The 24,324-nt window shown below is 34.1% G+C and overlaps 1 protein-coding gene across 1 annotated transcript in view; it reads right to left on the bottom strand.

The window, feature by feature from the left end:
- LOC126752620 (tubulin beta chain) overlaps positions 1-23,188 on the bottom strand; it is a 112,459-nt gene extending 89,271 nt beyond the window's left edge. The window contains exon 1 of the mRNA XM_050463561.1: positions 22,705-23,188. Coding sequence (XP_050319518.1) covers positions 22,705-22,761 — 57 coding nt within the window. The 5' untranslated portion in view covers positions 22,762-23,188. The remainder of the gene's footprint in view (positions 1-22,704) is intronic.
- Between the last annotated feature and the right edge of the window lie 1,136 nt (positions 23,189-24,324).

The raw sequence follows: 24,324 nt of genomic DNA, 5'->3' as shown, positions 1-24,324 counted from the left end.
GAATATGTTCATAAAAATAAATTTCATTTGAAAAAATAACGAATTTAAGGCTGCTATCTCAATGTCTGGTTACCAGTCTTTCTGTCCGCTTAATGGATTGTATTAAATAAACATCAACAAATTGTGGGATCGGCCAAAGTGCATGGTTAATGGAGATGTCCGCTTAATAGAGCGTCCATTTAATAGAGCTGTCACTGTATTTTTTATTTATGAATGTTTTTACTACATATCTTCTAAGTTGTTTCGAACTGAACACAGTGTGTTAAATTTACTAAAATCGGTGGAGTAGTTTAGGAGTCCATCACGGACAAACAATGTGACACTTAATTTTTATATATATATAAAGATTTAACTGTATTATTAAATACACATGTATTTCTTTAAATCATACCGGCCGCTTGTAATGAAATTAAAATTTGCAAATCGACTTACTTTAAATTATTTAATTATACTCAAAGTATTAATTTTACACACACGTACACAATTACATTGGTTCGACTCATTAATGTGGCGTATCCGATTGAATGTCGATAGTTCATTTGAATTCATTATGGATGAAAGCAAAAATATATCGCTTACAATGGCATGCACACGCACACACACATACAATATAAAAATACTTAAAAACACACACAAATACATAAGTATGGCACACATGCATACAAGTGCATATCAATATATGTACGTATGTATGCCATGCTATGCGCCGCCGTTAATGCATTTAATATACTTACATATGTATATGTTTGTATATGAGTATGTGTGTATGCTCTGTGAGTATGCAGCCACTTAAATGCATTTTCCGCTAATGAATATTTTAAATGGCTAAAATAAATCGCACTGTCATAAAAAAAATATAACGGCTTTTTTTGCAACGTTTTACCGGCAAGCGCATTACATGCCGGCTTAACCGCAAAGTACGTAATACTTTCATTGAATATGCGTGGCACACACACACATACATATGGTATACATATGTACAAACAGCGAGCAGACGCTCATTGACCGCTCGGCAACATTTGTTGCAGCAACAGCTTACCGCTTTGCAGATAGCCGACATATTGGTCGAAATTGAAAATTGAAAACAAAAACGCACAAACGAATAAGCGAATAAAGCTTTACACAGTTACACATGCAAGCATATAGAAGAATATTCAAGCATATACAAACGTACGCAAGCATATTCAAGCATAGCGCAGCATACGTTCGACACCAATATAATTTGCATTAAAAATCACAAACCACCAATGAGCACCAAAAAATATTCAATTACAATCGCTGTAATAAAATTACGCCAATATAAAATTAACAAAATGCAATAACAACAGCAATGCATAGTGGCACATAATTACCGCTGCTCATAGTATGAGTGTGTGTGTTTGCCAAGTAATGCGCCTGCCTCTCTGCTTTCGCTGAGTATGAGTGTGGCCATTTCCCGTGCGGCTCAAGTTGGCAAAAGTCTTGATTGCTGCTGGTCGCCGGCATTTAAAAAGCGTTATGAGAAATTAATGAGCAAACGAAATGCTTTTTAAAATAATGCAAATAAACAAAGTTGCGCAGCAAGGAAACACTTAACGTGCCGCCAATGTGGTCTTACAGGCGATGCTATGGAATTTCCACTGCAGCAGCTTTGGTGCGGAAAAACAACACACATAGTCTCTGGCGATGTGGCTTGTAAGCCAAAAAAAACAGAACGTTAATGATGCGCAGTAAAGTGCACAGGAGATTATCGGTTGTGTGTTATGGTATGCGCTGCACTTACGTGTATTAATATGCGATGTGTTGCATTAAAAGAATACACAGTTATATTATATTTCACAATAATGCTAGAGTATTTCATAAAGGCTTAATACTTAAAGGTACTCTTAAATGAAGGCAAATTCTCAAAGGCTTTCTCTTATGGAATGTGAATTATTTATACCTACCAGGGCAGTGCGACCTAAAGGTGGTGAATATACTACCAATTTGGTAGATATTGTTTCGAATATAATAATGTTTGTTTTCCCTTCTCCTTCTTTTAGAACAGTATATTATGGTAAAATTATAAGAGCATATTGAATTTAATATAAAAGAAGATATGTCACCTAGCTGAGAGTATGATTGTATTTTGAAGTGTTTGCATTTGATCGAGTAACGCCTTATGGCTTTAGACAAATTAGTTACAGGGTTTTTCCGAAAAGTTATAGGACTAAGTCGATTTAAAAAATTTATTGAACCAATCGTTACAATTCTTTAAAAACTTTCAAAACAGGCTCCTTCTGCGTCGATGCAGCACTGCCAGCATTGAAGGCGTCACGGAAGGCACTCTCCGAAATGGCCTTGAGAGCCGAGGTGCATGCTGCTTGGATCCCTTCTGTCGTCTCAAAATGCTTGCCTTTCATCGGTCTTTTCAGGCAAGGAAACAAAAAAATGTCCGGTGCGGCCACATCTTGGCTTTCACACATGTTCAAATATTCTTGGCACACTTCCACCGCCGCAATTGCTTGTCGTCAGTGAGCTCTTTTGGGATCTCCTCATCTTCGCGCACACCTTGCACATGTTCAAGTGCTCCTTCACAATGTCATGAACCACAGATTTTGATAAATATAACCTCTAAGCAATTAAACAAATACTATAAACAAAAATCGATGGTCTGAGTTCAAAACTTTGCGCACACGAGTCACACTGTCGGTGTTTGTCGAAGTCGCAGGTCACCCAGCACGGTCTTCATCAGCGCCCTCTTCTCGGCCCTCCAAAAAGGCCCAGTGCAACTGAAATACACCACTTCTTGCTAAAGCAACATCTTGGTAAGCCTGCTTGATCATATCAAACGTTGTTGTTGCAGATTTACCGACTTTCACATAGATTTTTATCGCGTACCTCTGCTATAACGAACGCTTCATTTTCGGTTTGCACCAATTTTCGAAGACAACTGACCAGCCGCTCATCGTTAGCTAGGAACGCCCGTTACCAGTCGGTGCGCGCACGCTTCGAAGTACAGTCGCGCCGGAAGAAAATCAGTCCTATTACTTTCCGGACAAACCCTGTTTATGCGTTTTCTATTCTATCTCTGTTACTTTATTCTAATCTAATTCCAGCCCTTTCGGTTATTCGTTCGCCACGTTCCAAGATTAGTCAAGGGCTGCTTTATTTCTCTTTTTTATCTAAAATAACATTCTGATTTTGTTCTATTCAGATTAAGATGGGAAAGTATACTGAGCAATTAAATATTTAATATATAAGCGGATCAAGTAAAATGGTGAAAGATATGTTCAATGTACTGGTATAAATTATAAAAAAATTTCAACGAAAGGTTTTGTTGAGCAAGCTGCAAAGTTATAATGAGTTTAAACCATTTTATAAGAGCTTGAATTTTTAGTTAAGACATTAGACTCTGGCTGGCAACAGAGAGAGAGGGAAACATATCAAAAACCTCTGGACTTCTGCGGTGCAAAAACGTTGACGTAGAGTATATAGCAAAAAAAAAAGCTCGTTATTAAGCACAAATACTGCATTGTGGAAAATTTTAACTTATAAATGACAAAAATACATAATAATTTTTACATCAGTTTTCATATATTTAAAATGGTTCCATTTTCATTATTTTTGTCCACTTCACCGTTGACTTTTACTTCAGCATTTGCTTTTTTAAGGCGTGTGCATATTCACAGGCATATTTGTATATTCATATAGTGTGTATGTATAGTAATACACATACAAATATATGCATGCATAATAGGCATTAAAATAACAGCAGAATATTGGATTATCGCAAAATCGTCGCAAAAACGCCAAAGGATAAAGTAATCCTTTGAGAGAATCGCAAAAAACCACACAAATTTTCTGTGTGTATGTGCGTGTGGTTGAGTGAACACTAGCCAGCTAGCGTATAATTCGTTTATGATTACAAAGTGTAGTGTTGGCAATTTTTCTCGTTGTTACATTATAACAAGTTGATTGAATTTGCCGGTGACGATGTAGCTTTTTTAAACTCAAAGCTAGTGTGTGTGTGTGTGTAGATATGAGTACACTACATCTGACCTACGCGTATTTCAGTATGCAAATACATTTATTTCTTGCTCAACTCTTTTTCAAGTTAGGTTATGGTAAAAAGAGCATCGAGAAAGCGAGTAAAAAATGCATATTCCTGTAAATATAGCGTATTTGTGCATAAATTGTTAAAATTCCATTCGAGTGGCGAGTGGCTCGAGTGAAGGACCAGTTGAATCTAGCGCTCACATTTCAGATACTGTTTTTAAGCTAAAAAGCTGCGCTGAGGCAATTTTTGTGCCTGTGAGTGTAGTGTTTACAGTTGCCATAGCGAAGTGTATTTAGGCCCTGGTTGTTATGCGGTATACGGGGGTTCAAACCCAAGGAAAATGTGCGATCAAACTTTGTTGATATTTTTTTTTAATTTCTGGCCTTCGAATATGATTTTGGCACTAAAGTTCTAGAGCACTTATAAGTTGTAGAACACCCTTTAAATAAAAGAAGTTTAAGACGATGGGACCAAACAAGGTCACAATCTTGTCTAATTTTCCCATGAGAGTAAATTATGACGGGAAATTGGCGGAACCGAATTCTCGAATTTCTTCACAAGGAGAACTTTCTAAACTAGAACTAAACGCTATTAGGACTGTCGTGCTCTATTTTCTAACTGAGTTCCACACCTGTTGGGAGCGTTTCATGTGAGGTACAATATGTATGTATTTTCAATGATTAGCCGGTCTGCAAAAAGTTTCTCTAGTTCCTTTCTTTCTCTTTTATAACGTGGGCACAGACAAAAAGAGCGATCAATCCAACCGTCATATTCATATTTGTTTAAATACTCTCTAAAGCAGGCGTGCTTAGTCAGGAACTGCGCCAAGTAATGGTCAGTTTCACCGTGGTTTCGCTCTATCCATGCTTGCGCGTTCTGATTAGCGTGTGTGTCCATCTTCCTTTTGCTGTTTCGTCCCACCGTACTACCACTCATTAAGGTTTGTCTTTCTTGCTTTGGCTCCTTACTCGTCTCACAGTATTTCTTTGGCATACGTAACGCAACGTCATATGAAACATTCCACAGTGGCGGCCCTAGTACTGAGCTTTGGTACACCGTCTGTCACAATATTTTTAGGTCCTTGTATATGTCATATAACAATAAGTAACCTATCCGAGAGGTAGCTGGATATAATCTTCTTTCTTTCGTTCCAGGGCTTCTGTGACATGCGGCCGAGTTGACTAACATCGAACGTTACTATAACGTAATATTCTTTTTGACCATACAACTACCTGCTGCAATTGTCTTGTTTGCGACCTCCGTTAGCGTTTTGACAGCGTCTATTGTTGACCTGTGGCTTTGAAACCCATATTGATTTTCGGCTAAGCCAGGTGTTTCTCTTTCTAGGTGTTGTTCTAGCTGTATACAGATTCTACGCTCGAATATTGTATGAATGCATGTGTACAACAATAAATGTATATTTCGTGCAGGAGCACAGAGTACCATTCGACTAAAATTTCATGTATGGTAAAATATGTTTTATTCGAAGTTGTTTTCCATTTGCAATCGCTACAATTGATGTGCTCTTCGAAAGGGTGAGTGGTGTGGAAAAGTAAGAAATAGGCAAAAGAAATATCAAATAAAAATTTGCATTTGAAAAATTTGCTTTTCACTTGAGTGCACGCCATTGGCAATGGCGAGCACTGTGGCGAGTCGCATAACACAAATGAAGCCCACAAAGTCCACAATCCATATTCAAATATCCTTCCACTTTAAAATTGCCGCCTCTCAATTATTTTTGTTGCTTGTAGTTAAAATTCCATCCCAAAAGCGCTTTACCGCGACGTTGGTGAGTGTGGATGCATTGTGGAATGGTAAAACGTTGCATGTCCTGCTTAATTTTTCTTTCATTTAGCTGCAGTGGTATTAGTGTGTCGTTTGGATTTGATTTCGAATTTGGATTTAGATTTTTATCGCTGCAACATACGCCGCCCACACCCAACAATGAAATTATCTCGTAATGAACTAATTACTTCGCAACTAGAATAAAACTCAATATCAACTAGTCAGCCGATTGTCGCCTTTTTCATTTAACCAACCGGTATCTTTTATGTGTAAATGCTGGAACAAATGATCGTTGGTTTGAAGTCGAAAAAAGTATGGGAAGGATTAACCAGGACCGTCACATAAGCCGCCATGACATCGCTAACTAATTTAAATTTCATCATCAAACGGTTATGTACCATTAAAAAAAGGCTGACTACAAAGGGAAACTCGATGTTTGGGTACCACATGAATTGTCTATGAAAAATTTAATGGACTCAATTAACATCTGCGATTTTCTGCGGAAACGAAACGAAATCGAACCACTTTTGAAGCGAATGGTAACAGGAGATGAAAAGTAACTCAAATATGGCAATAATGTGCGAAAAAGATCATGGTCCAAGCGTGGTGAACAAATGGTTGCAAAGCCTGAATTGACGCCGCGAAAGTTTATGCTGAGTGTTTTGTGGATTGGAAAGGAATCATCCAGTATGAGCTACGCCAGCCTGGTCGAACGATTGACTCTACATTTTACTGTCAACAACTAATGAGATTGAAGTAAGCAAATGAAAAAAAAAAACGCACAGAACTGATCAATAGAAAGGGCTTCGTCTTCCAACAGGATAACTAGACCACACACATCTTTGATGACTCGGCAAAAACTGGGAGAGCTTGGCTGGGAAGTTTTGATCGCCCGGACCTTGCACCATCGGACTACCATTTGTTTCGGTCAATGCAGAACTCTCTTAATGGAATAAAGTTGACTGCAAGAGAAGCCTGTACAAATGACTTATTGAAACATGATTAACATACACTGTGAAAATTAGCGAAATCGCCTACTTCCATTTGATGCTTTCACTTTACAATACACAAAGCAAACATCAATGATTATATTAGAATCAAATTTGGCACAAATAATGCTCTCAACGTATTTTATCTTACGCCTAAAAATTGTCGAAGTCAGACTATATCTTTTCAAGGACCCACGCACAAAATATGTGGACTCCGGTGTATATGACTCATCTTTTATCGAACCAATCGATCAATCAGTATCTAAATAAGCTGTCTTCCTTAACCAAATTAGTAAAAGTCGACTTTAATTCTGACTAGTCCGAGTTTAGTCGTAAACTAGTAATTACTGACGATACTTTTCCTGACTAGTTTGAGTTTCCAATGCAGGGAATGTTTAGGGGATACTTATGTATGTATATGACTTTGTGTGCCCGCTTAAAGTCTGCCTCGTATATATATGCATGCAAAACGATAACGAAATTCCACACAAATATGCAAATTGAGCGTGCGCTTGTTGCCTTGTTGCCTCGTCCTCACCCCCGTGCACTTGCTCTTCCTCCGCTTCCTCTATGCTTCCACTTTCAGTCCGCCAATATTGCAATTGTTTTTGCAGGAGAAATATGTTCGATATGAACGATAGAAAGGCGGCGTTTGTGGGCTGTGATATGAAACATATAAATATATATTCTACGCTACAACTACAAGTACATACATGTATTTGGCTAGAAAAAAGCAACAACTAAATATTGCATGTCATAAATATGGAAATTGCTTTCGCCTTCTACGCTTTTAGTGCTGCGGCGGCGCGTCACAGCTTTTGTCACCACATACCATTCTCTTGTTGTTATTGTTGCGCGCCAATTTTTTGCACTCAATGGCATTTTTCTCTTGCTCGTATTAGGTTTTAATTTTTCTACTTCTATTTTGCATTGATAAAATGGTGAAGGGTTTACTTCCTATTTAATTGAATTTTGTTATGTGCCGGGTCCATGTTGGTTTAGACAATTTACCATATTTCTGTATGGCGTCTTTCGGAAATTTTTAGCCAATTTCAATATGATGGGAAAGCGAGAATGGTGTTATGGATTGATTCGTTTAGTGTGCTTTATAGTAAATGCCGAACTTATTCATTTGCTCGACTGTATTCATATTCCGCGGTCAGCTTAAAATGGTGTGGGAGCACACAAGTGCTTTTTCGATTTTTTACTGGTCTCAGGCAATTAAAATATGCGACATCGCGTGAATGATTTTCGCTGAAATAATGGTCCCATCATGTTTTTGGGAATGTTTTGAATATTTAAATTTGCACTTGGATCTTTTTCGCACACACAAAATGGATATTGATAAGCTTTTGCTTGTGAAATAAAATGTAATTTCACATGGCGTGATCTATGTGTTCGTTGATATGGAAGAAGTGGAAGAGTTATTTCTGAGATTAATTCCAAATTCGAAAAATATTGCAATTCATAAACCAATAATACAAACTTGATTTTGACTATCAAAGTATTTGTACCTGGAATATTTATTCAATGGACAGAAATTCGTTGGAATGGAGGTGATATATGACGTACTTTGCAATGTTGAAGTTTTTAATAAATGCTGTCTGGAGATTTCCAATTAAATCCGAAGTAATCGAATGCAAGTAAAATATTTCTGAATTAAGCTTAATTAAAGAGCTCGTTTTATTATTTCAGCTAAAATTTCTAATTCATTTGGCTTGGTATCATCTTCACCGAGCTTTTGCTTTCTTTTCTCATTGCTTTATAACCGTAGTGCTGAACATGCTATCCTTCAAACACGAAGATTAAAGAAAGGGAAGTTAGATTACGTAAATATGCTGATTATTCGTGACGCCACGTGTAATCCGACTTGGACTGCCATAGTCCGGTTTTATGCCTAGTATGTATGTTGAACAAGTTCCAACTCTTTATCGAGTGTGGCTTCATCGAGCTCCCTCTACCAGACAAACACACCATAGGACAGTTCTGGCTTAACTACGGTTTCGTAAAGCTAAAGCATAGCTTTTGGTGAGAGGTTATACCGCTTCCCAATGATACCTTTACAAGAATATAAGGCAACCTCTTTCTCACCCTATCCTCAACATTGAGCTTCCACGATAGCTTTCTATCAAAGAATGAGGCTCAAATACTGTACCTTTCCGACATGGTGAACTCGAGAGCCCCCAATGAGGAAAGAGGTTGTTCCGGAATTTTATACCTCCAGGTAAATAAAACCAGTTACGTTTTAGTTGGATTGATAACAAAGGCGCTTTTTTTACCCATCTAGTTACCTCACTGAGGTAACCTTATGTTAACTCATAGACGGTAGAGCGATAAGAGCAATATCATCTGATTAGCTCGTTCCACCATCCGATAGCCCCTTCCCTTAAGTTTTTTCAATAAAACATTTACTACTAAGATCCGGCATAAAGGAGACACAATCCCATCCTGTGGCTTGCCTCCATTGACCTTTCGTAGTGCCTTTCGCGATAGTTCCGCAGAGAAAAAAGAGAGAATGAGTTGCTTAAACCTATACAGAGCGCTGATGATCGCTCCCGGTGGTACTTTGTTGAACGATTCCTCAATATCGATAATTGTCCACCGCATATATGTACATATGTTACTAGCCATAACACAATGGCGTGCAGAGCAGTGTGTCCCACCTGCCTTTGCTATAGTCATGCTGAGCCTTCAGTGGCATGTATCTCAGTGTGCTGATCTGATGTGCAGAAACGAAGAGAGGCTAATAGGCCTGAGATCTTTGGCATTCATATGAGAGCTCTTACTGGCTTTCGGCTTCAATACCACCCTTACCTGCCTCCAAGCTCTGAGAATATGACCTAGGCTAGCAGAGATTGCGTAAATGTGGGCCAACCAGCTGTATGACATCTTTACCGTCTGTCCCGGGTTAAACGAATTTAATGCCCGTGGGAGGTGGCGCTCATCCAGAACAGCGGAGAAGACTGTACCGGTCTCCAGGATCTCTCCGATTGGCACTTCCTCTATACATTGATTCATTGGAATGTGAGCGTCTAGGAGAGTAGCTTAACGACTTCTCGCTGCTCGAAATCCAGTTACCATCCTCATTTCCATGATAAGTCTGAATAAGATTAAAGAAACTGTGCTGAAGGACAGCAAAGGATCTCAATATCTTTATGGATCGACCAAACACGTTAATTTTTGGGTATAAAGCTTGCCTACCATTAGCATTGCTTTCAATAAAGAAACATAAAATTTAAATGCTTAAAGAATAACCTCATTAAAAATTACTAAAACAATATATATTTAAGTTGAAGCAGGAAATTATTTATCTACATACTTGTATATAATTATTCTTTGCACAAGAGAGGTCAAATAAATTACCGCTATTTGTTATTCAACTATTTTAATAAACCAGTAAGCAATAACAACAGGTTTTGGTGTAAATATTTGGAATCGAGAAGTTTTTAGTTGTAAATACAGTATATTTTCAGTTTTTGGTATTTGAAAATTAGTAGGACAAAAATAGCTGAGTAGTTTTGAAAAGTCAGAGATTTGTCACAAAATTGTTAGTTTTTAGCCAAATTTTGGAGTACTTCAATAATAATTAGCATAACCCAATCTTTTTTCTACTAAAGCCTTGAAATTGTTTGGCCTAGCGGTAGAATTATGAGCTTTTCTTCCTAAGTAAATAGCTAAGGTTGGATACTGCGTTAGATAGCATTTCGAAGTTCCACCTTGTTGGATATCCATCCAGAAAGTTAAGCGAAACTTTGGTTAAGTACAAAACCAGAAATCTATTTTAAAATATATGGTGATACAGCCTAACAACTTGATTCTGGACTCTTCAAAATATATGTATAAATATTCTGGGCAACACTGTATTAATTACTAAGTGTCTCGAAATTAGATAAATATAAAGTGTTGTGAAACACTTATTTTAAGTTTTATTAATTTAATGTTTATACTAATTCAAATTATATTTTACTGAATTTCTTTTAATATCGTCACTTTTGGTTTACTGAGACACCAACAATATTCACAATATTCTGCAAATTAAACTCGCACAGAAATATACAAATGTAAACTCTTCACTTTTTTTTTGATTGTTTCTGATTTTGAAGTACTGAAAAAAAATATTCATTAATTACAATATAATGATAATAATAATAACTTAAAAAAATAAAACAAAATGCATGCAGATAATTTTGAATACATTTTTCCGCTTCACCTACCATATCCAACACATCAGCTAACGAAAGCGATGGGACCTGGTAGTAGGTTTTGTGTGTGTGAAAATGCATAGAAAAGTGAAAAAATAAGGTTCCACACACATACCAAATTACATATGTATTATTTATGAAAATCGTATTATAAATATTTTAAAATAAGCACACATGTGCAGCTATTAAAATGTTGCTCTCGATGGAAATATAGTTGTTGATGTGCAAGTTGCGGACGAAAAACTAGACACTTGATGAATAATGTTGTTGACTTGCATTATTGAATATTAATGACGAAATAAAAAGCATCACAAAACAAAAAAAAAAATGCAATTATTTACAAAAAAGAAAAATATATATATTTTCACGTTTAAATTTTAAATTCAAATACTGCTATTTTGCTGCAATTCACTTTTCAATAATTTCAAACTTAAAGATGTAGGTGACGGTTTGGGACATCAATGAAATTCTTTATTCTTGTGAAAGTATTCGATGCCATTATATGTATATGGAACTCGATTGCATTTGCATGGCCACCTTGCAGAAGGCAAGCCGCTGAATCCAATTTTCGACGGTTTTCAAGCATAAATCGGCTGCTGCAATTTCACGTTCCACATTCGTACAAAGTTCATCAATCATCGCTGGCTTGTTGACATAGACCACTTGACATGACGCAGCCCCCAGAAAATAGTCTAATGACGTCCGAGGCGGCCATTTGACTGGGCCATTTCGTGAGATAATATGTTCACCAAATCTGGCTTTCAATAAATCGATTGAGACACGCGCTGTGTGGCTTTTGGCGCCGTCCTCTTTTAACCACGTATTGTGCAAGTCCATATAATCCAATTAAGGTCAAAAATATTGGGTTATCATTGCGCGGTAGCCATTCACAGTAACGACCCGGTCATGATCATCACGGAAGAGGACAGTTCAATGACGCCGCTGGCCCTTAAACCGCACCAAACCGTAATTTCCTCGGGATGCAATGGTGACTCATGGAGTACGTGTGAATTGCTGCCTGACCAATAACGCATATTTTTCTTATTGACGAAGCCATTTAGCCAGAAATGAGCTTTTCGCTGAAGATGTGTTTTCGATGAAAATTAGGATAATTTTTAAGTTGTTGCTTAGCTCAATTAACGAACATACAACGATTCTGGTGGACAAGCGGCTTCAGTTCTTGCGTTAATTTGATGATTTTTTGTCTCATATTCTCTTATCGGTCTACTTTTGTAGCGTTTCTATTGAAAGACTAGTTATGTATAACAATTGAGAGATAAATAATTTATCGATAAAGGATATCGAAATGGACCTGTTGCTTCTAATTACATATGTATTTTTCCACAACTCGTCATTATGCAAATTGATTGAAGTTAAAAGTTGAAGGATTTCTGAAGAAAAAGACAGCACTGTGAACTAAATTGGTAGGAAGAATTTTTAAATTTATAAATTGACCAACAGGAAGGGTATAATGTTCCACCACGACAACGCCAGACCACGCTGTCCGAGTTCTTCGCAAATAAGGAGGGTGGCTTCTACGAGGGGGTATTGTGGAATTGCCGTCTAGTTGGAAATAGATTATGTAACGATACGCTCATATTTGAACTAAATCCGATCACTGTAACAATATATGACAACCTTATATCTGGGTGCAAAGAACAACAGCAACGAGTTAAGTCTATTTCTTATTAGTACAAACGTTTTGTAATGACGTGATAGTGACAGAGCTCTCATTGCCTAGAATATAACTTATATACATATGTATACTCGTGTAGTGAACACACGAGTTCATGTAAAATGTTTATATTATCGTATGAGCCCTGCAGGAAAATTTTAATAATATTTTATTACATCTTTGCTAATTTGGGAATTTACACGAAGCTTCCCAGTTAACCACCATCTTGAAACTGGTGGAAATCATAACTGTTCTAAACTTCATACGCTGTAAAAAATATTATTGAATGTACATATGTTGAACTAGTGATTCCAAAAATATTTATTGTTATAGTAGACGTCTTCGATTTGTCAAATTTTGTTGAGTGGCGAATAGAATATTAACTGGTCAGCCATACTGGCATAGTTAAAAACCTTTAACTGTCTTAATAAGGTAACGGATTATAAAAAAATGTCTTTTTGTATAATATTCAAGTAGATAAAACTCTTTTTTGTTCTCTCATGTATCACAGTAAGTAAGGCAATTTCTTATGTGAGACAGAAACGTCAAAAATATATACTTTTAAAATCATATTACTTGAAGCATTACAATTGCTTGCAGGGTATTTATATGTAAATAGCGCTAAGTGAGAAAATATAGAAATAATATGCATACAAAGGGCAATGACGAGGCGCTGCGAAAAAAGACAGCTGAGTTGTTACTTTTGTACCTAGTTTTTGCTACAATAAAGCAAATGCATATGTTCTATGTATTATACAGCGTTTGTAGTTGTTATTTATGTACAGGTAGTATTCGTACTTCTTTTATTTCAAAATGCACAGAAAAGCCATAATAAGCCGCTTTAAATACTCTTCGAGAGTAAGCACTTAGAATGTATTTTTGTATGTGCTGTTTATATGTATGTAAAAATTTATGTTAGAAGCGTGCATTATTTGTCATTACGTAAGATTACACTACTTACGGATCTGTGTCGAATAAAGTAGCGTTACATATTTCTACATAAATGGAGTTAATGTGTGAAATTATAAAAGCATAAGCCGATTAAGCACACTGAATGACCGTTAAATTACTTATCATTACTTAGAATCTTAATAGACAACTTATTTAGTATACTGTAATTATGTATCTACATATACATATATATGCACTAATAGAGTGACATATTGGAAAGATTAAGCAAAATTACATAAAAATGTAAGCTTGATTTTTTAAGAGACTTTCCAAATTTCACACCAAATATAATATTGGGAAAAAATAACTTTACAAGAAACTAGTAAGCTGAAAAAATTTTATACCAGTTTAGCGCCGGCCTTTTATATCTATATATATCATATATTCTTTATGAAAGTTTTTTTTTAAGTAAAATTAATTTGTCCAAAAATTTTTTATTAAAAAAATTATTTATAAAAAAATAAATTTATACCACATTTTGTATAAATTTTTATCCAAATTTAGTAATGAAATTCTCTATAATAAAAATTATCTAAGAAAAAATCATACACAATTTCTATATCAATATTTTATACCATCTCATTCATACCGAAAATTTTTTTTAAGTAAAATAAATGTATACCAAATTTTTATACCAATTCATGCTTCAATCTTTTATAGCAACTTATTTATACCCAAAAAGTTTTTAAATAAAATAAATTTATGCCAACTTCTTTATGATCTTTTTAAGTAATATACATATGTATGTACATATGTATGTAAGTATATTCATACCAAATATAATATTGGGCAAAAATAACTCTAAACAAAACTAGCAAGCCAAAAAATTTTTATACCAATTTAATGCCTGTCTTTTATATCAAATTCTTTATGAAATTTTTTTAAGTAAAATAAATTTATACCAATTTCTTGTTCAAAAAGCTATTTATATAATAAGTAAATTGATACCAAATTTTATATCAATTTTTATACCAATTTATTACTGAAATTCTCTATAATAAAAATTATGAAAGTAAAAGTTATACCAAATTTTTATACCACTTCATGCTTCAATATTTTATACCAACTTTTTTATACCAAAAAAGTTTTTAAACAAAATAAATTTGTATCACATTTTTATTAGACATTTTTTTTATATAAAATATACTTATACCAAATTCTTTATGAAAAAATGTTTGAAATAAAATAAATTTATATCAAATTTTCTATAAATTTTTACATCAGTTTAGTACCGAAATTCACTAAATAAAAATTATGCAAGAAAAATTATACCAAAATTGTACACCAATATTTTATACCATCTCATTCATACCGAAAATTTATTTAAGTAAAATAAATTTATGCCAAATTCTAAATTTATATCAACATTTCTTTTCAATATTTATAACAATTTATGTGTCAACATTTTATACCAATTTATTTACACCGAGCATTATTTAAGAATTTAAATTTAAAATTCGAAATTTTTAATGTCCCATTAATATGGCAATCGACCGTACAATTTTCACTTGTTCTAGAATTGTGTTTCGCATTCTTTATCTCTCAACCAGCCATATCTCTTTGAGTATACTCTTTATATTTCTGCTTTGTAGCGTTAGAAACAGGTTTGCTTGCGCAAATGATGACGTCGGCGAAAATATGTAAAATTAGTCGTGTGAAACCACATACAACAATAACAATAAGTGCACAAGTAAAAGCATAATTGGTGTTTATAAACAAATAAGCAACGTTGTAAGGCCACAAATTACAACGATCTTCTTATTTATGGTAGAGTATGAGATCACCCTATTAAGGGTGCTAAAAGGTTCATAGAAATTATTGCATTATAGTTAACAACCGGAAATATAAAGGTTAAAGGTGAGTCGTTTTATGTTTATACACTTGCAACATGTTGGTATAGAGTATAGAGCAGTTTTGTCCACAAAATACACAAAACAAGATAAGATATTTTACTAAATATTTTTCAGATACCGCTAGATATGTCCATTGCCAAGTAACTAATAAAAAATCAGATAAAATTGCAGTTTATTAGACACAACCTAATGCAACCATACAAACAACTAAGAATATTTGATTCTAATATTTCTAATCAAAGTCGGTCATTTTTGAATATATCGTGATATGAGTTATACATATAAAATTGCTTTGATTCCCATTGTCTGATTGGCGCGAAGGATACAGTCCTGTTATGCTAAATTTTTTTCTTAAATTGATGATGTAAAGTCTAGAGAACACACATTTCTCAGTCAACTGCCGATTTAGGGTTATGTAACCACTGGAGATAAAGTTCAGAACAAAATACAAAAACAAAACAAGATAAGATATTTTACTAATATTTTTTCAGGTTACCGCTGATTGCTTGTCAAGTTGCCTAAGTAGACTAATTCAGTTTCAAACTTAGTTTAAGACACAATGCAACCATACAAACAACTAAGAATATTTGATTCTAATATTTCTAATCAAAGTCGGTCAGTTTTTGATTGCTCTGTGAATGTATGTCAGGGAATTAAAAAAAATGTTCAAGATTGAATCTGAAATGGACTTTGACAAGTTATTAATGCCCAACACAATGGCTACGACAGAAATTTCAGCATTCCAAGCGATGAAAGTTTGAAAACGTCGTTGTTCATCTTAGTTTATATCATTTTGAGAAGCAAAACAACACAATGGCCGGATGTACACAAAACAACGCAGTTGTCCATTTTGCATGTACACAATTTCGTTGTGGCCAAAATATACAAATCAGATGAATCGGGTCTTAATATTTTGTTCAAAAAATTTTTTAAGCAATCAAGAGAAAATAGGTAATTTATAGCCCAATGAAAGGTAAACTGACATACTTTAGAGCAATTAAAAACAAGTTTAGTATATAATTGACAATGAATTGATGTAAAATTAAATATAAACTTGTGAGTTTCATACACAATTTTTGCTTTGCTTTGACAGAAAAGCTCGATGTTTTTTTTGGCAAAAATAGGAGGATATTGGTTAGCGAAACGACAACTGTCGGCCTGCAGTCGTGTAGTCGTGCACTGCCCATAAGAACGTGTGTATTTTAATATTTGACATATGTAGTTTGCAGTCTGTCGCTCTCTATGTGTTCAGCGCTTCAGCCGCCATTTTTATTAGAGCGAAGCACGGAAGGTAAGCGTTCATTTTGACATACGCTTTGCTTTCTTCGCTTCTTTCTTTGAGTATGAACTGTCAAGCAAAGCAGGGAGAAGTTTTATGTGACTCTGCCAACACAAATTCAACAGAAACTGTCGTAGAACAAGTGTCGGTTGAACAACTTCTAGCTGTACCCTCAAGTTTTTGCTTTGTTTCTTCATATAGTTTTTACAATTACCTTTAAAAAATAGCATGTCAGGTACCTAGTTGCATAAAATATACTAAATCATAATTCTCCGCTTCCACTTTTAACATTAATTGAGTTTAATTAAGCAATGTAAAGCTTTTAATCAAGCTTGCGGCTATTAAGAAAACAAAATATTTGCGAAATTCTACGCTTGATTGAATAATTTTTTGTTTGCTTTGATAACGATGGCGATTTGCAGTTGTCAATTATGCAAGAGTATGGATACAAATTCTGCTACGCTCGGTCACCTAATTGTATGATAAACAGACTTCTGTGAATATGTACTACTGTGATCAAATTGAAAGGGGAATTGTATTCATTTCATCTGCTTCAAAGTAATTCCCTCCCCTGCAAACACTTATGCCAACGAATTTTCCAGTCATCATAGCACTAGGAAAAAACCTACGTCGTGAAGGCCATCAGAGCCTAATTCGATTCAGCTTTTATATCTCAATTGGGTCAAAACGGTGTCCTGCGAGTGGTCATGTGAATTTGGTGAAAAGCTAGAAGTTTGTATGGCAGCTATATGCTATAGGAGTCCGATATCAGCATTTGAGACAAATGATAAGCTTCTTGGTGAAAAAAGAACGTGTGCAAAATTTCCGTTCGATATCTCAAAAACAGTCCGATAGGTTCGTATACATATATGTATATAACCTAAGAGGCGGACATTGCTAAATCTACTTAGCACATCATGTTAATTATTTATATATATATTTTTAGGGTCTCCAACGTTTTCTTCTAGGTGCTACAAACTTCGTGGCAGACTTAATTTTCCCTATTCAGGGTGTAAAAAGACTTATGTCGATTGAACAATTGGTATATTACAAGTTATATTGAAAGACTAACCATGATTCAAGTTGTGTTTAGGCTCAACTAATACTTTGTAGGCATTCGCTGAATAAATTTACATGAAAGATGGCTAAAAGGTTTGTTCAAAATTTAAATAGAAATCACAGATTGGAATGGAATGGAAATCGACATATGCCGTTTTTAAATGCTTTGCCATAAACAGTGTGAGGTATTTAAGGCAACACCATAAAAATTACATTTGAAGATATTGCTGTATTCTGGCTGTAGTATTTGTATAGTAAGTATATCGTATATGTTTGTACCTACAGGTATAGACCTCCTAATCATTTCAATTATTGTTATCACCGAAGGGGCTCTATGCAACACACAGTGCGATAGCTTATCACCGGCAAAAAAAAAATTATATATATTAAGTTTATGATACATATGAAATATGATTAAAATTCCTACTCTGACTAATGGTGTAGAATATTCGAATTCATTATACGCACACACACACACAAAGGGGTATAAACATAGGTTAAAACGACTTTTAATAGCTTGATAGTCTCGCAGTTTTTATGAAAATGCCATAATTATCATGAAAATAATTGGAGCATTTTTTTAGTCATAACAAAAATAGTAATATTTTTACTTACTATGAGTAATTTTACAAAGACACGCATACATTTAAATACATATCACGATCTAACGCTTGGCTGCGTGCGACAATTGTTCCATTGACAAGGTTAAAACTGCTGCTGACACATCGCACCGTGAGTACAGCAACAAGTTCGTGTAAATTTTTGTATGTTTAAATGTTTAAAATATTAAATAAATATTTAAATATGTATTATTTCAGGAAATCTGGTATATAATAAAGTTTTAAAGTATGCGTGTTAGCGCCAAATGATGTCAGCGCAAGTAAATAATTTAATTGATTATATAATTTCAGCGTACAAATGTACAATTTATGTTATCACACTCATACATAAGCACAAACTATTTCAAATTATTACAAATATACAAATTACTGGGCGTATCGCACAAATTTACTTCACAGAAGTCGTGTCAACAAAAGGTGACCGCAATTTCATGCGTCAGCCGTGGCTGTTTGGGTACATTTTTTCACAATTTTATCGAAAAAGTTTCAATAAATATTTAAAGCGCTATAAGTATATGTTTTCGTACTTTGGACCATTTCCTATTAAATTCCACATTTAATAACGTGATTTATTTGAATTAAATTTGTTGCTTTGAAGGTAAAAGAGTTTCTGTTTTAAGACGATTTTAATAAAGTATTTTCGAGTTTATTCTGATTCAATTTGTGACTGAGAGTAATTTCATATTTGCATTAAAAATCTTATTACTTGTCGCTTTGAAAACAAGATTTTATAGATATAATAACTCTCATTAATTAATCCAGAATATGCGGAGAAAGAAAAATTTACAAATACGTTCTTGCTGGAGCCATTTTTCTTCAAAAGAAAAATGTTTATGTGACTTCAAAAGTCAGCTTAATTGAAAAATGTTCCGAATCACTGGATGAGAAAAGCCTTAAAAGCTTAGTCCAAATAAAATATAACGAAAGTATGTATTTTCTTTTAACTTTAAACGAAAATCCAAAAACCACTGAAAGAGCATAACCACAGTGTCTTGACAGTTATAACTTATAAGTATGTAGTTTAAACTCAAATGATCTTTCGTTTGAAAATTTATAAAGAAATACGACTTTGTGAAATATTTGGTGATATAATATGTCATGATAAGATTTAGTCGACAGCTCAATTTAGAAGCAAAAGATTGAAACTGTTATACTTTAGACTGTTATTGTGGATTATGTTACTGAACACTCGAATTCCTTGGAGTTGTGCTTGTTGGTTCCCCAGAGAGCTCAATATACGATAAAAACTAAACACAAAGATACTCTAGTTCAATGGTTATTATCTTGAAAGTAAACCATTTCAGTTGTGTTTTGATTTCTAGATGACAATAAACAAAGCGGTCCAATTACTTATGTGTTTTGTTCGGATATCGAAAATACATAATTTTAAATATACAATTGTGTGTATCATGTTCGCTAAAAAAACACCTTTTTGAGAAAAAAATGAATAGCAATTGAATATAAACTCCTTATTCATTGCCTTATAAAGGGTGATGTACTGATTTTGTGCAGCAAAGAAGCCCACTTTTAGCTCAATGGGTATGTAAACAAGTAAAATTGCCGCAATCGGGACATAGGGCAACGTGAAGAGATTCAACAGCTTCCATTTCATCCAGAAAAACAACGGTTTGGTGTGGTTTGTAGGCAGATAGAATTATCGGTCTTTCGGGAATTTGGTAAACCTGGAAACTTAGTATGCACTTCTAATAACTTTAGGAACTCTAGTTTAGTTACGGATTTTGATTCCGTAATCGGCCTTATCATTATTTTGTAGTAATTTACCTACGATATATGATATCGATATTATGTATTAAATAAGTTAAAAATATCAGCTTTCAAAATAGCCGCCATTTAACCTAAAACAGTATTACTAACATAGCTGAAATCGTGGATATTGCCACTATAGGCGGGCAATTACTCACAGATTGTTTGAAATGATACGGATGTTATTTGATTGAAACAAAATCGAAAAACGCATCTTGAATTTGCAAAAGCTCACATTAACTGGAAGAGCGTACTTTTTCCAGATCAGTCCAAGTACAATTTTAGAGGAAGTGAAAAGGAAGTTAAAGCTGGTACGAAGGCCAAAAGGTCAACGTTTAAATCTGCGTTATGCACAAGGTACTGTGAAACATAGAGGAGGTAACGTAATGGTCTGGGGATGTTTCTCAAGTCACGGAGTGGGTCCGATCTATCAAAAGATAAATTTTTTCTTCGGAATAGTCTTAGATCATCCCAAACATTTCTTATATAGCCGTAATAATTGAACAAAAGTCTGGGTCATTGCACTACCGGCTTTCCAACTGAATAAGAACGGCCTCTAATTGCAATTAATTGCCTAAACAACAACAACAAATTACGAGTAAGGCGATTAAGGCAGCAATCATATTAATTGTGAGCTGTGGCTGAAAAATAAATCTGTGGAAATCTTAATATACTAGAAAGAAATGAGAGAGGAAAATGAGAAAAATGGAACTTTCCAAACACACAGTTAAAAAAAAAACACTTGCCGATGTAAAATGTAATGAGGAAAAGCGACGAGTTGACGACGAGCGCCGACCGCATGACCAGCGAGAATCACTTACGTGCCATTAGAAAGCCAGCGAAGTGCATACACAGCGACATGCACACGCAAATGTACATATACAGTATCTGTGCGCCCATGCAGCTGTTTCCCACTAAAAATCGGTATCTCGGTATTTGCTGTTAGTCATTTGACGCGACCAAACGGAAGATAGTGCAAAGCAAAATTATGCGCTTAGCGATAACATACAAATGCACGATTTTTCTCATTCTTACACCATTCTTTACACGTACAATTTTTTTCACCTCATGATTTTCACATGACAAACAAGGTGGACGGGTAATAATAATATAAAATAAGAGCGCCAAATTGTAGTTCAGGTGAGGAGAGCAGCAGCGTTGCCGGCTTTGGTGGCTTCCAATTCCTCTTTTTATCTCTCTATTATTTTTCGCAACAAATATTTTCTTTTTTATTTGCTTCGGCGGCAGCTGCTTCTCGTAATTTTATAAAAATTAATTTTTGAGGTTAGAAAAGGCGCTTTGCATGTGTGCGGCAAACGGGTGGTCGACCTCGTGTGCACACAAAAACAGCACAAAAACAGAGAAAAGTAAAAAAGCGAACAACAATGAAATATGAGCGAAAGCAATTCGAAAAAGAATCTCTCATTTTTTGTTTGCTTTTTTTTGTTATTGTTTATAAATAGTACCGGAACACTACAGCTGAGCTAATTATAAGGCATTAGAGAGTAAAATTTCTCTAGCAAAAAATAATACAACAATGAAGGGAAGTGTAAAATAGCAGACAGACGTCACTTATTGTGGTGAAATGACTTGCCAAGTATTTGCAAAGCCACGAACGCAAGAAAAAAATATTAAAAAAAAATTACGAAATAGAAATGTTTGAAATTCTTGGGGATTCGATGGAGATTTTGAAGAAAGTTTGGGAAGTTTTAAAATATTAATAAAATAATTAACGATAATTTAGGATTTTTTAGCAAGTACAAAAAAAAAAAAAAATAAATAAATAAATAAATGGTCCTCTAGTATTATTTGCCATATATTTTATGTTTTATATAAAATATTTCCTGAAGTATTTATTTTCTTATTCGGAATGTGATTTGGGCATATAGAAGATATTTATACATTTTGCAAAATATTATAAATATTATAAAAATATATTTTTTTTTATAAAAAATAAATAATTAATGCTCATAATGCTCTGCTCGCTTTAGTAAATACTTTTATATATTTTTTTAATATATATTGTGTATCTAAATTTATTAATGTTTCAAAATAATATAAAAATATTATTTGGTTTATAAAAATTAAATGTAAAAAATAAAATAATTAAAAAAAATAATTTTTTATATTCACATATATTTATTTACATATATTCTCTTCCAGCATGAGCGAATATTTTTAGAAATTTTATTTTAATTGTAATTCATTATAGTATTCTGTATTATATATTTTTCTATCATCGAACAATGTTTCAATATATTAAAAAATACATTTATAAAAAATGTTTAATTAAGATTAATAATTTTGTTAAATTTGAAACTATTTTACAAATAATTTTTTAATAAATATAACACAAAACTAGAAAAAATTTAAAAATATAGGCCTATAAAATAAAGTAAATATATTTATAATTTTTTTTCACTGTAGACACTTTTATATATTATAAACATATATGTATATGCAACTCTCAAAATATAAAAAAAAAAACAAAAATATTCGCGCCACGCACCTTTGAGCCAATTTGATTGCCGCATTGACCAGCTTGCAAGTGAACGATTTCCCTCATTTTGAATTGGTTGTGCTAAAGACACACTTTTCACCACAAAATACAAACAAAAAAACACTGGCAAATTGAATGCAATTGATTTTTCCTAGTGACTTTTGCTGCTGTTGTTGTTGCTGCTGCACTACAACGCCTTTTTAACAGCCTATTAACAATTGTTTGCAGATATGTATGCGTGGATGTATGTATGTCTAGTATGTGGGGGCACTCGCGTGTCACGCGTCCACTTGTCGTCGCAAAACACACGTACAAACGCACAAACAAATTGATAGCGCAAAAAAGTATAAGCAAAAACAATTATTTGCCTTATATTGCTTATATGTATGTATGTATGTATGTGACCGCGTGCGAATATCACTGTGTAAAGCGTAGAACCGTACGAACGAGTATCTCGAAGATGCGACCAACTACTGAAACGAAATTCTCAATGAACAGGCATTGCACGGGGCGGCTGGCTTGTTTTCGACGGGCAACCGTGGCTAGTGTCGCCGCAGAGCGGAGAGCGTTTATTATGTGAATAGTGTTGAATTGTATATATGTGAATGTGTGTGTGTATGTATGCTTGTGCATACCGGCACTGCGGACAAGTTGACAAGGTGAAGGCAAGAGGAGAATTGTAGCTTCTGCGAGCGGTCTGGTGATCGGGTTAGTGTGCTACATTTAGCATGCGTGTTTGTAAGTTTGTCTGTAGCTAGTGATTTGTTGCAACGAAAGTGTTGGGCCTAAGTGTTGCAGCAGCATATACGTTAGCTACGAAGATGGTGCTAGGATTTAGATGAAATGCAAGATTTGAGTTAGAGAAATGAAGATAAGTAAATTTAATACGGAAATGACATTTTTGTTTTCAATTTTTTTTTCGATTATCAGCGCTTTTCTTGAGTAATTTTAATCATTCCGATGAAATATTCTAGGATGGATTTCATTTGTTTATAATAACCATTGTTCGGTTACAAATAAACTGCTGCTTATAATCTTAACATTTATACGAACACGTATGTATTAAATGTATTTTATGAATGCGGTGGAATTTATTAAATAATTTTTTTGTTAACCTTTGTTAATTTCATGAATTTTAGGCTTCTAAAATCCATCCTCAAAAAATATATTTATGTACGAGCTTCCATAAAACTTTTTCTTGTCTTATAAATTTAAGGAAAATCTCGGGAAGTTGGCAATACTTGTCAAAAAATTATCTCCTTACATTTTATTCCTTTAAAACTCGAGCTGGCAACTCTGCTGAAAATATGTATGTTACTTCTTAGGTTTAATTCAGTTACATTAGTGCTTTAACCATATTCTAATAACAGTTTATCTTATCGATTTTTTTTTTTTAATTCAAGCTTTCTCAAATCTCTTTAGTTTAAAATCCGTATTTAAAAATAAAAAAGTATAAAAAGCAATTTACTTTTATTGCATTAAATTTTCATACATTGTGCCAATTGATTTCATAATTTTTTTAAGAAATAATACGTATTTACTTCATACAACTTCTCTGGGTTTTGAAATTTAAAAAAATTATACCCCAACCTGTTTAGGCATGTCTGTCTGTCTGTATATCTCCTTTTT

This window comes from Bactrocera neohumeralis, chromosome 2 (genome assembly GCF_024586455.1).
Source record: "Bactrocera neohumeralis isolate Rockhampton chromosome 2, APGP_CSIRO_Bneo_wtdbg2-racon-allhic-juicebox.fasta_v2, whole genome shotgun sequence".
Taxonomy (NCBI): domain Eukaryota; kingdom Metazoa; phylum Arthropoda; class Insecta; order Diptera; family Tephritidae; genus Bactrocera; species Bactrocera neohumeralis.
This window is presented reverse-complemented; position numbering and strand designations above follow the sequence as displayed.